The 14012-nt window shown below is 35.9% G+C and overlaps 1 protein-coding gene across 1 annotated transcript in view; it reads right to left on the reverse strand.

Moving 5' to 3' along the window:
- Window positions 1-14012, reverse strand: part of DACH2 (dachshund family transcription factor 2) — a 902406-nt gene that overhangs the window by 98563 nt on the left and 789831 nt on the right. Inside the window, exons 7-8 of the mRNA XM_028101436.2 lie at window positions 12205-12340; window positions 9010-9093 (exon numbers count right to left, since the gene is read on the reverse strand). Coding sequence (XP_027957237.2) covers window positions 9010-9093; window positions 12205-12340 — 220 coding nt within the window. The remainder of the gene's footprint in view (window positions 1-9009; window positions 9094-12204; window positions 12341-14012) is intronic.

Here is a 14012-nt window from a genome sequence, read left to right on the forward strand (position 1 = left end):
TATGATATTCAGAAAATATATTTTCTATTTTAGAAAGAGTCAATATTCATTTCTCAACACCTAAATAGTGCCACTTGGTCTGAAAGTTTTAGTGTAGTATCTAACATTGTCTCAGTAATGAAAAGAGAAAAACATTTGATTGAATAGAGAACATTTAAAATATTATAGTGTCAATATTTAGCCCAAATCCTGCTCTAAACTGAAATTAGTCCATTTGCATAAAAACAAACATGCTAATACTTTTATCCTAGATGAAATATACTTTAGATTCTTATGATCAAAGGAAGTTAAAATTATTAGCTTCTAATCTATAGCCTGTGGACTGATTTTAAAATGTAATGATCCAGTGGACTCAGATCTTGAGCTAGATGATAAATTTATTTTTCCACTGTTTCTATAGAATTCTAGACTTGATCATCAGTACTTCTTGCACATGTGAAGTTATCAATAAATAAATTCAATACAAAATGCAAAATATCAAAAACCTCCATTCCTGCTAGTGGCTTGGGCTGCCATGGGAACATGATCTTGCTTTGTGCTTTTGCTTCCACATGGTTTAAACTACAGTGAATAGTCACAACTGCTCTAAAGAATTCCAGAACTGACTGTTAAAAGCCGTGTAACAGAATGTTATAACATACACTTGATTTGCTCAATTTGTTTGACAAAGTCTGTGAAAAAAATAAAATTAAAGGTTTTTCTTAACTGATCAGTCAGTTTAGTCAAAATACTTGAGTCAAAACTAAAATACCAATTTTGGTAAGTCATTTTGGACACACTCTAAATGGACATCATTTCCAGGAAAGCCCAGACTATACAGAGATGGAAATGTCTACATATGAAAATTCAAGGGGAAATGTAAATTATAGAGACATGTATTGCACTGTCACCCAGTTTTACAAGGTACAGCAAGAGGTGGGTTACATGAAGCTTTCTCTAATGGTATTTCTTCATTTTTCTGAAATTTCCACATAATAGCAAAGTGGTATTTTAGAATTTCCAGAATTATAAATCATTTTTTAAATCATGATGATATTACTCAAAGCAGATGTGAAAACATATGTTTGCCACAGTTGTATAAACTGCTTTCTTGTCAAATTTAATAATGTTGAGACTTCTACTTTAACTTCATTTTCTTTTAATAACTCAAATCTTTTGAAGAAAATATATTTTATCTTAGTATCACATATATAACCGGTAGAGTTTGACACCAAAAATCTCATTTATTTATTTATTTATTTTTAAAGATTTTATTTATTTATTTGAGAGAGAGAGAATGAGAGATAGAGAGCACGAGAGGGAAGAGGGTCAGAGGGAAGAGGATCAGAAGGAGAAACAGACCCCTGCTGAGCAGGGAGCCCGATGTGGGACTCGATCCCGGGACTCCAGGATCATGACCTGAGCTGAAGGCAGTCGCTTAATCAACTGAGCCACCCAGGCGCCCCAAAAATCTCATTTAAAAGAAAGCTTTCCACTATAACCTGGATGCAGTTTAATATGCCACTCCTAACTATTAATGTCCTTATCAGAATGTCTGACCAACGTATTTGATTGTAATGAGTAAAACTGCCATTCCACAGCAAATGATTCAGAAATTCCTGTACATACTACTGTGTATTTTATGAAAATAAGTTACTGTACATCTGTACTAGCGCTCGAGTTTATTTTTCATAAGACACAGTAGTGTGCACTTGAGCACTGTAGCACACAGGCCAGCCCTAAATGCCATTTTAACTAATGGGTTTTGCATTTCTGATAGAATCACATGTACCATGTACAGCTTGAGATTTTCCTAGAAAAGTTATTTTACTACCACACTGTCCTCCAAATAATCATGACTTGGTGGTAAAGAGGTCTCAGGAACAAATTGTTGCTGGGTTAAGAATGAAATTGCATCTTTAACTAGAATTCCATTACCTGTATAAGAGCTTGGGTATTCTAATATACTAAAACTGGATTCTTCCATTCTGGCAAGTATTCTGAAATCAATCATTTACATCTTGAAGCCCCAGAGGGCATAGCCTTTCAGCATTTGGATAAGAAATGACTAAACATATGGCAAGGAAACCAACCATGGATCAATGAAATTAAAATCATACATTATTCCACATTCTAACTAAAATGCTCATCTATGTAATTAAGAAGCAAGTTCAGTCTAGAGAAGAAAAATAAATTTCTCCATTAACTCTTCAGTTCCTGGAGTCTTTTTTCTATATATTATGTGTAACTTTAATAGAGATAGAAAAATACACCTTATACTGAAGTGCAAACAAACCATTTGGTGAACTGATAAATTATGTGTTAGCTTATGCTCTTTAGCTTAAAGTTACTGTTTAATTCACAATGACAGACATAATATATAGCTTATAGTATATGCCAATATGTTTTCTTTTTCTCTTACTTTTAGCTTTTTAAACAAAATTGTACTCAGTTTTCATATCAAGATAGCATGACTTTGAAGAAGAAAAGATGGCAGATGAGTAGGGGACCCTATTCCAACCAGTCCCTGGAACTGAGCTGGATATCCACCAGACCACTCTGAACACCCATGAAATCAGCCTGATATGTAAGAAGATAGATCTGGATCTCTACAAACAGAATATCGCAGGCAGTTGGTTTCGAAGTATGAAGTGAGGAGATGTAATTCCAAGGGCACATAACTTAAGATAAAAGGAAGAGTGAGGGAGCCCAGCCATTGGAATCCTGCACTGCTGGTGAGCGATGGCCTCCCGAGATGGGGACAGGGCACAGACTTGCGGACCAGTACCAGTGGGGAAAGACCTTTAGGGCAACCCCCCTGGACTGAAACCTGGAGCAGGGGGGCCGCCCATGTGAACAGGGGGTGGCTGGTGGTTTTAGGAGAACAAAGGGCAAAGACATCCCCTCACCTGGAAGTGAAGATTGGGAGTACTGCTGAGGGGTGCACAACCCAGGACACTGCAGTTTTTAGCAGCATAGACAGAAATAGAGATAGTGTGGCTTGGAGAGTTCACTGAAGAACAGACTGTGATCTCTCTGTTCTGAGGCAGAGGGTTGGAAATGATCTCCTCTACTCTGACACTAGGAAGAGACGTGGAAAGCCACCAGAGAAAAAAAGCCCCCATAACCAGTTTTCACTGATCCCATCCTGCCCCCACAGGGGGCAGGGCAACTCTGCCCAAACAGGGTTGCCTGAGTAACAGTGCAGCAGGCCACTTTCCCAGAAGACAGGCTGGGAGAACAAGAGGCCAGCAACCCTAAGGTCCCTATAAAACAGGTGCACCTTGCTTGGGTTATGGTCAATAATTTGGACTCTGTACATTCCCTCAAACACCCCTTAACAGAATGACTGGGAGGAGGAACCCCCAAAATAGGAAAGAATCAGAGACTGTGACATCTGCCAGATTTACAAATGGATACAGATATAACCAAGAGGTCGGAAATGGAATTCAGGGTAGCAGTTGTGAAGACAATAGCTAGAAAGGAGAAATTGATTAATGGCACTATAGAGTTTCTAAGGACAGAAATGAAAGTTGAACTGGCAGAATTTAAAAATTCTATCAATGAAATCCAATCTAATCTAGATAATCTAACAGCTGGGGTAAACGAGGCAGAATGAACTAGTGATCTAGAAGACCAACTGATAGAAAAGAAGGATAAAGAGGAGGCCAGAAGAAACAACTTAAAATCCATGAAAAGAAAATCAGAGAAATAAGTGACACCATGAAACATTCCAACGTCAAAATATTGGGATCCCTGAGTGGGTGAAGAGAGAGAGAGGACTAGAAGATATATTTGAGCAAATCATAGCTGAGAACTTCCCTAATCTGGGGAAAGAAAGAAACATTCGTGTCTTAGAGGCAGAGGACCCCCTCCCAAGATCAAGGAAAACACGCCAATGCCCCAGCATGTAATGATAAAACTCACAAATCTTAGAAGCAAGGAAACCATCTTAAGGGAAGTTAGGGGGAAGAGATTCCTTATGTAAAGAGGGAAGAACATCACAATAACGTCAGACCTATCTGTAGAGACCTGGCAAGCCAGAAAGGCCTGGGAAGACATATTCAGGGTACTAAACGAGAAGAATATGCAGCCAAGAATACTTTATCTAGCAAGGCTGTCATGTAGAATGGATGGAGAGATACAGAGCTTCCAAGACCAGCACAAAATGAAAAAATATGTGACCACTAAGCCGGCCCTGAAACAAATGTTAAGGGGGATTCTATAAAAGGAGAAAGACCCCAAGAGTGATATAGAACAGAAATTTAGAGAGACAATCTATAAAAACAAGGACTTCACAGGCAACAAGATGACAATAAGTTCATATCTCTCAATAATCACTCTCAACATGAATGGCCTAAATGCTCCCATAAAATGGCACAGGGTGGCAGATTGGATAAAAAGATAAGACCCAACCATATGCTGTCTAAAAGAGAATCATTTTGAACCTAAAGATACATGCAGACTGAAAGTGAAGTGATGGAGGTCCATCTTCCATGCCAAGGGACATCAAAAGAAAGCTGAGGTAACAATTCTTATATCATACAAATTAGATTTTAAGCTAAATACTGTAGTTAGAAACACAGAAGGACACTATATCATTCTTAGGGGTCTATCCAAAAAGAAGATCTAACAATTGTAAATATCTATGCCCCCAACATGGGAGCAGCCATCTACATAAGCCAACTGTTAACCAAAATAAAGAGTCATATTGATAAAAATAAGTTAAGTGTAGGAGACCTCAATATTCCACTCTCAGCAATAGACAGATCATCTAAGCAGAAAATCAACAAAGAAACAAGAACTTTGAATGACACACTGGTCCAAATGGACCTCATAGATATATACAGAACATTACACCTTAAAACAACAGAATACTCATTCTTCTCGAGTGCACATGGAACTTTCTCCAGAATAGACCACATACTGGGTCACAAATCAGGTCTCAACTGATACCAAAAGATTGAGATTATTACCTGCATACTCTCAGACCACAATGCTTTAAAACTGGAACTCAATCATAAGAAAAACTTTGGCAGAAATTCAAACACTTGGAAGCTAAAGACCACTCTGCTCAAGAATGTTTGGGTCAACCAGGAAATCAAAGAAGAACTTAAACAATTCACGGACACCAATGAGAATGAAAACACATCAGTCCAAAATCTATGGGATACCGCAAAGGCAGTCCTAAGGGGGAAACACATAGCTATCCAAGCCTCACCAAAAAAAAAAAAGAAAAGAAAAGAAAAGAAAAATCCTGAATTCACCAACTAACTTTACACCTTAAAGAACTAGAGAAAAAGCAACAAATGATGCCTAAGCCATGCTTTAGAAGAGAAATAATTAAGATTAGAGTAGAGACCAATGAATTAGAAACCAGAAACACAGTAGATCAGATCAACAAACTAGAATTTGGTTCTTTGGAAGCATTAATAAGATCAATAAACCACTGGCCAGACTTATCCAAAAAAAAAAAAGAAAGGACCCAAATCGATAAAATTATGAATGAATGGGGAGAGATCACAACTAACACCAAGGAAATAGAAACAATTATTAGAAATTATTATTAACAACTCTATGCCAATAAATTAAGCAACATGGAAGAAATGGATGCTTTCTGGGAAACCTATAAACTGCCAAGACTGAAACAGGAAGAAACCAACAACTTGAATAGGCCAATAACCAGTAACGACATTGAAGCAGTGATCCAAAACCTCCCAAAAAACAAGAGTCCACGGCCTGATGGATTCCCTGGGGAACTCTACCAAACATTCAAAGAAGAAATGATATTTATTTTCCTGAAGCTGTTTCAAAATATAGAGATGGAAGGAAAGCTTCCAGACTCATTCTATGAGGCCAGCATGACCTTGATCCCTAAACCAGGCAAAGAGCCAATCAAAAAGGATAATTTCAGACTGATATCCCTGATGAATATGGATTCCAAAATGCTCAACAAAATCCTAGCTAATAGGATCCAACAATACATTAAAAGAATCATCCACAACAACCAAGTGGGATTTATCCCTGGGATGCAAGGGTGGTTCAACATTCACAAATCAATCAATGTGAGAGAACACATTAATAAGAGGAGAGAGAAGAACCATATGGTCCTCTCAATTGATGCAGAAATAGCATTTGACAACATACAACATCCTTTCCTGATTAAAACTCTTCAGAGTATAGAGTTAGAGGGAACATTCCTCAAGTTCATAAAACCCATCTGTGAAAAACCCACAGTGAATAGCGTCCTCAATGGGGAAAAGATGAGAGCTTTTCCCTTAAGATCAGGAAAATGTCAAGGATGCCCACTCTCACCACTATTGTTCAACATAGTACTAGAAGTCTTAGCCACAGCAGTCAGACAACAGAAAGAAATAAAGTATTCAAATTGGTAAGGAGGAAGTCACTCTCTCTCTTCGCAGAAGACAGGATACTTTATGTAGAAAACCCAAAGACTCCACCCCCAAATTACTAGAACTCATACAGCAATTCAGTAATGTGACAGGATACAAAAATCAATGCACAGAAATCAGTTGCTTTCTTATACACTAACAACGCAACTGTAGAAAGAGAAATTAGAGAATTGATTCCATTTACAATAGCACCCAAAAACATAAGATACCTCACAATAAACCTAACCAAAGAGGTAAAGGATCTATACTCTAGGAACTACAGAGCACTCATGAAAGAAATTGTAGAAGACACAAAAAGATGGAAAAACATTCCATGCTCATGGATTAGAAGAATAAACATTGTTAGAATGTCTATGCTACCCAGAGAAATCTATACCTTCAAGGCTATCCTGATCAAAATTCCAGTGACATTTTTCAAAGTGCTGGAACAAGCAATCCAAAAACTTGTATGGAATCAGAAAAGACCCCAAATCGCCAAGGAAATGTTGAAAAGGAAAAACAAAGCTGGGGGCATCATGTTGCCTGATTTCAAGCAATAATCCAAAGCAATGATCACCAAGACAGCATGGTACTGGCACAAAAAGAGACATATAGACCAATGGAACAGAATAGAGAGCCCAGATATGGACCCTCAACTCTATGGTCACATAATCTTCAACAAAGCAGGAAAAAATATGCAATGGAAAAAAGACAGTCTCTTCAATAAATGCTGCTGGAAACATTGGACAGCTATATACAAAAGAATGAAACTCGAACATTCTCTAACACCATACACAAAGATAAACTCAAAGTGGATGAAAGACCTCAATGTGAGACAGGAATCCATCAAAATCCTAGAGGAGAACATAGGCAGTAACCTCTTCGACATCAGCTATGGTAAATTCTTCAAGATATAACTCCAAAGGCTAGTGAAGCAAAAGCAAAATTGAACTTTTGGGACTTCATCAAGATTAAAAGCTTCTGCACAGCAAAGGAAACAGTCAACAAAACAAACAGGCAACCCACAGAATGGGAGAAGATATTTGCAAATGACACTACAGACAAAGTGCTGATTTCCAAGATTTATGAAAAACTTCTCAAACTCAACACCCAAAAACTAAATAATCAGATCAAAAAAATGCTCAGAAGACATGAACAGACACTTCTCCAAAGAAGACATACAAATTACTAACAAACATGAAAAAATGCTCATCATCATTAGCCATCTGGGAAATTCAAATCAAAACCACAATGAGATACCACCTCATACCAGTTAGAATGGTAAAAATGGACAAGACAAGAAACAACAAATGTTGGAGAGTTTGCAGAGAAAGGGGAACCCTCTTCCACTGTTGGTGGGAATGCAAGTTGGTACAGCCACTTTTGAAAACAGTGTGGAAGTTCCTCAAAAAATTAAAAATAGAGCTACCCTATGACCCAGCAATTGCACTCCTGGGTATTTACCTCAAAGACACAGATGTAGTGAAAAGAAGGGCCATATGCACCCCAATGTTCATAGCAGCAATGTCTGCAATAGCCACACTGTGGAAAGAGCTGGGATGCCCTTCAATAGACGAATGGATAAAGAAGATGTGGTTCATATGTACAATGGAATACTACTCAGCCATCAGAAAGAATGAATACCCAACTTTTACATCAACATGGGTGGGATTGGAGGAGATTATGCTAAGTGAAATAAGTAAGCAGAGAAAGTCAATTATTATATGGTTTCACTTGTTTGTGGAACATAAGGAATAGCATGGTGGACATTAGGAGGAGGAAGGGAAAAATGAAGGGGGGAGGGAATCGGAGGGAGAGATGAACCATGAGAGACTATGGACTCCATGAAACAAACTATGAGTTTTATAGGGAGGGGGGTGGGGTGATGGGTTAGCCCGGTGATGGGTATTAAGAAGGGCACATACTGCATGGAGCCCTGGGTGTTATACGAAAACAGTGAATCATGGATCACTACATCAAAAACTAATGATGTATTGTATGGTGACTAACATAACATAATAAAATTAAATTAAATTAAAAAAAGATAGCATGACTTTGAAATTCTTACTCTCCTTACCTTTAAACTGATATCCTAAGAAACAAAACTATATACTGGGCAGAGATGATACATGTACCTCAGTGGATCAAAATCTAGATTTACATCATAGCTATCAATATTCTAGGTAAATACTTGGTTGGAGTAACTTCCTAAGCTTTCATTTGAAATGCCCAAATAAGCATATATTTTAAAAATCTCTTTTGATTGTTGGGGTAATATCTTTTCTCCATTACAGCAACTCAGTTTTTCAAATGTAACTATCAAATGGTGAGTCATTTAAACATAGTTAACAAAGTGCATATATATGTCAGATGTTTCTGATCAGGCATAATGAAAGAGCATAAAGTGAAGTTTCCAACCACAAGCACAGAAAAACTTCAGGCTGATATGTAATTTATTAACATTAAATAAACAAGCTTCAGGTAAGTGTATTTTTTTTTTACTACTAAAATAATTTATCTGAAGCCAGTATAAATCTATTCTGTTTAGGAAATGTGGTTGCAAGATACAGCACTGGCATGTTAATTCAGTTACTATCTAATATTTATATGTGCAACAAATAAGCAAAAATCATTTTACCTTTATTATCCCTTTGGAATTTTTTGATGTTTGGTCCATTATCCTGATCAACAGTAAGTTCCTCTCTATTGTTGGGCATCATAGCTATAAATAAAAGAAAAAAATGAGTAATTTTCTTGCAAAACACCCAAAAGAAAGGTAGAAAAGTATTATATAAATAACTATTTTACTCCAATAACAACTAACAAGAATTGCATATATCTCTATCTGAAACAGTGGAATCATTTGTGTTGGTTTGATGATTATGTAATTTAAAAATCAATAAACTGCTCAGTCATGTGAATTTTTAAAGTGGAATTAATATATAGTGCATATAAAATTGCCCACATATTTTTAAATCATTTTAAATGTTTGCTCTTTTAAATTCATATGCAAATTCACTATTTACCTGCATAATTAATAATATAGTTCCCAAAATGTTTCTAGAAAGAATTTATCACTTAATTTCATGAGTTTAAAATCATTACCGATAACTCACTTTATTGAGTTTTTTTTTACAAATACATATATCAAAATTAATAGGTAAAGTATAACTTTCTGGTAATTATTATAGATGCTTCTTCACAAACCATTTATATTGAAAAAGGAAAAGCATGCCAATTTTCATAGTTTATCATTTAATTCTCATTTGTTATATTTTTTTAAATCATTATATTGCTAGGGGCTCCTGGGTGGCTCAGTCAGTTAAGTGTCTGCCTTTGGCTCAGGTCATGATCCCAGGGTCCTGGGGCCGAGCCCCACATCGAGCTCCCTACTCAGTGGGGAGCCTGCTTTCCCTCTCCTCCCTGCTCATGCTCTCTCTTGCTATCTCTGTCTCTCTCTCTCAAATAAATTAATAAAATCTTTTTAAAAACATTATATTCACAGACCTGTATCTCTGAAACAAATAATACATTATATGTTTTTTAAAAAAAAAGAAGATAGTAGGAGGGGAAGAATGAAGGGGGGAAATCGGAGGGGGAGATGAACCATGAGAGACTATGGACTCTGAGAAACAAACTGAGGGTTCTCTAGGGGAGGGGGGTGGGTGGATGGGTTAGTCTGATGGGTGTTAAAGAGGGCACGTTCTGTATGGAGCACTGGGTGTTATATGCAAACAATGAATCATGGAACACTATATCAAAAACTAATGATGTAATGTATGGTGATTAACATAACATAATAATAAAAAAATAAAATAAAATAACAAAAACATTTTATTGCTCTATAAATAAAATATGGTCACTTTAAACCAAAAATCCTCAAACTTTTTTTTCTTTTTTTGTTTATAGACAATCTCACAATCATGCTTGGACACCTGGGAATGTGCATAGACAGCCTAATTACTGCCAGTGGAATTAGAAATGTTTTATGTGGTTAATATATTTTTTAGAATATTATATTGTTTTAGAAATATTTGATTTTATTTCTAAGTGTAAGATACTATTCCCTTACAATATATCTATCACATAGTATATTTCCCTATGTGTTTTGCTCTTAGCCAGCCCTCAAATAATTCTCTCTCTCCCTTTTCCCTCTCCCCCACCCCTCATTAATACAAAGATTATCCTGACAGAATAATGTGTGTTTTGGTTTCTTGATTCGTTAATGGTATCTGGCTCTATCTGCTTTTCTTGCTCAGACTCCCTTAAATCAGTTGCACACAGTTGTAACAACCAGGTAGTCTGTGTCCCAAAAGCTGTGATAAAGTAAAGCTAGAAGACCCATCACCTTTTCCAGGAATTTAACTTACTCCCTTAGGGCCACTAACCTCACGTTCTAGCTCAGTGGTTCTTAACTCTGGTTGCACATTAGAATATCATGAGGAGACACTGAAAATCAAAACAAAGCAGTGCTGCCAGGCTCTATTCCAGACGAGGTAAATCAGACTCTGATGATGTAACCTGGGCATTCAGATCTGTAAATGTTCCATGATTGATTATAATGGGGTACCAGATTTGAGACTCATTGCGCTTACTATGAGCCACAAACAATATATAATATTGACAGGCTAAATGAGACTTGGATGAATTTCCAGAAGGGAGAAATAATCTTCATCCTTCCTCAGCACAAATTCAGAAATTAACACCTCTGCTAATCCCTCAAATTCCTCTCCTACCCACAAAAAAAAAAAAAAACAAAAAACATTATTTTGGAGAGGCTTAAAGCAATCACTATTATGGTGTATAAAAACTTAGAGTTCATATAAAGAACATCTTTATAGAGTAAGACTAAAAGAGGAACAGAAATCATTTTTCCTAAAGGAACTGTATATTTAAGAAATTGGATTGTATAGATACAAAAGATTAATAAAGATTTTACCTATTTCATTTAGTTCATAATTATTATATACTAAATGAGAATTTGTTACGACTGAATGCACTTGGTAACATCTGTGTACCTAAGTAAAATCAGACAGCAAGGGATGATAAACAATCAAGGTAAAGCCACACAGAAAATAAGAGTGCTTATCCCTCACATTTCCTTAGCACTTTAAACTTCTGAAGTGTTTTTCCACATATTATTTCATTTGACCTCACAAAAATCCAGTGCATTAGGCATGGCAGTAATTATTTCCATATATTAGGTAAAGAAACTCATGATGTTTAAGTGACATACCCAAGGTCTCATAGCTATTCAGTGCCAGAACTATGGCTAGATTCAAGTCTCCAATATGCCACATCACTGACAATACCATTATAGTATTTCTGGAATAGTGTCTATGATGTAAGGCTTCTGAGATAATAAAAAATAAACAAAGGGAAAAATATGTTAAATATTTTTGATCCAAATTATTGAGATTGTAGCAAATTATATCTTGATTCACTTTTTAATCACTCTTAAAAGATCAACTGTTTAAAAGATATTTTATCTTTCATTATTCAAAGATGCTGTGAATGTAACAAGTGTATTGTATCATGTGATCTGTTAAATATCAATATGTTGAACCAACATAATAGTCTACAAAAATCCCATCATATTGTTCCCATGGAATCCAGTGACACAGTAAATGAAGGCCCTTTCAGAGAGGAAATTTCTAACACTTTAAGTTTCATTTTGTTGTTCATATTGCTTCAACACTAAAGAAATGACCACTTCAAAAAGTTATTTTTATTAAGGAGGCATCAACCCCCCCAGCTCTCCCCTTTCTATTGACTAATGAAGAAATTCCCAAAAGGATATCTTTTAATTTTTTGTTTTAGATGAGATACTTACCCATCCTCTCTGAATGGTGATCCATCTGAGAGGGAGAGCTGGACACACTGCTGCTGGGGTGGGAGGAAGTCTGACTCCCAGGATGATGATTCTCTTCCAGAGAGGGAACAGGAGAAGGACTCTCTGGGATCCTTTCCTGACACAAGGAAACACAACAGGAAATGCCATCTGTTCACCAAGTTTTTCATGTTGGTTGAGTCCATAATATTTGAAATGTTGACCTCTCAGTTATCCCAAAAGCATGCATGTTCATGATACTTTATCTTAAACGTGTATCTTTAGACAAATACATATTTTTTGTTCTTGTAAAATTAATGGGATATTATGAGGGCTAAATAAGAGAACGTGAAAGGGCTCAGTGCCATGCTGGATATATGTTAGAGGTTCAAGAAAGGTTAGTTTCCATTTACTTTCCTAGAAAATTCATGAAGAATTATGAACATAGGTATGCAGTGAAGATTACTATTATTGTAAACTCTTAAATTTATATAAAGTATATGCCAAAGCCTGGAGGGTGATCCTACTCTCTAAGAAGATCTTCCAAAAGTAAAAACTTAAGAACCTAGGAATAAAACTCACAAATAGTGGCATCTGGTACATATTGAGTCTTTTGGCACAAATAAAAATTATGGAAACTACGGAAACAATATACATGCACTCTATCAGAACTTAAGAATTTATGTTGAATTCTGCCAGCAAAATGGTTTGGTAGTCACAGGACACAATGATAGGTTTTCCAAACTAACACTAAAACCTGTCAATATCAATTGCTTAGTATTATTTAGATTTTTATAGTTTTAAATAATGAATTTGAATAAAAATAAAACATTTATTTTACATACCTCTACAGTAACTGTTATAGTTCTCAAGACTTTTGTGATTATGAATATTGCTATAAAACTCTGAAATTATTCACTATGTTTATACATCACAACTTGATGAATAAATCTGACAATCATTCAATTAATTCAATCACTAGAAGAACCAAATTGCTATGTTTATGCATATATGCAATAAATGTGACAAGGTAATAGACATGCTGGGACAGAGAATGTTTGTTCTATAAAGTATTTAGTTCATCCATAATAAATTTCTTAAATGTTATAATTATCTGTAATTACATCAGTATTCTAATCATCATAACATTAAGAATTTGTTTTTCAAATAAGTACTTGTACACTTTCACATTGATTTTGCATGAGAGACCTAAAATTTATAAATTCCCTAAAGAAAACTGTTGTTTGTTTAAATACAAAAGTAATAGCACGAGAGTTAAAGCTTATTATTTCATTAGCAGAATTTAACATTTTGCAATGTCTATCATTGTAGCAGGCAGAATAGTAGCAGGCAGAATAGTGGCCCCCAAAATGGCCACTCCACATCCTAATGACTGAGACCTATAAATATGTTGCATCACATGTGAATATGTTACATCACATGGTAAATGGATTTTTCAGATGTGATTGAGAATATTGAGATAGATAAATTACACTTAGAGGCAGAAAGGGAAGGTCAGAGGAAGATATTATGGAAGAATAATGAGAGAAATGTAACCTTTCTGGCTTTGAAGATGGATGAAGGGAACCAGGAGGCAAGAAATGTGGGTGGCTTCTAGAAGGTGGAAAAGCAAGGAAATGGATTCATTGCTGGAAGCTACAGAAAGAAATGCAGCCCTGCCAACACCTTGATTTTAGCTCAGTGGCGTCTATGTTAGACATCCGACTTACAGAACCATAAGAAAATAAATGTGCATTGTTACAAGCCACTAAATTTGTCATATTTTGTTATAGCAGAAATAAAACACTAAT

This window comes from Eumetopias jubatus, unplaced genomic scaffold (assembly GCF_037043125.1).
Source record: "Eumetopias jubatus isolate StellerSeaLion01/CBP00866 unplaced genomic scaffold, mEumJub1_p1.0 scaffold_11, whole genome shotgun sequence".
In the NCBI taxonomy this organism is placed as follows: Eukaryota; Metazoa; Chordata; class Mammalia; order Carnivora; family Otariidae; genus Eumetopias; species Eumetopias jubatus.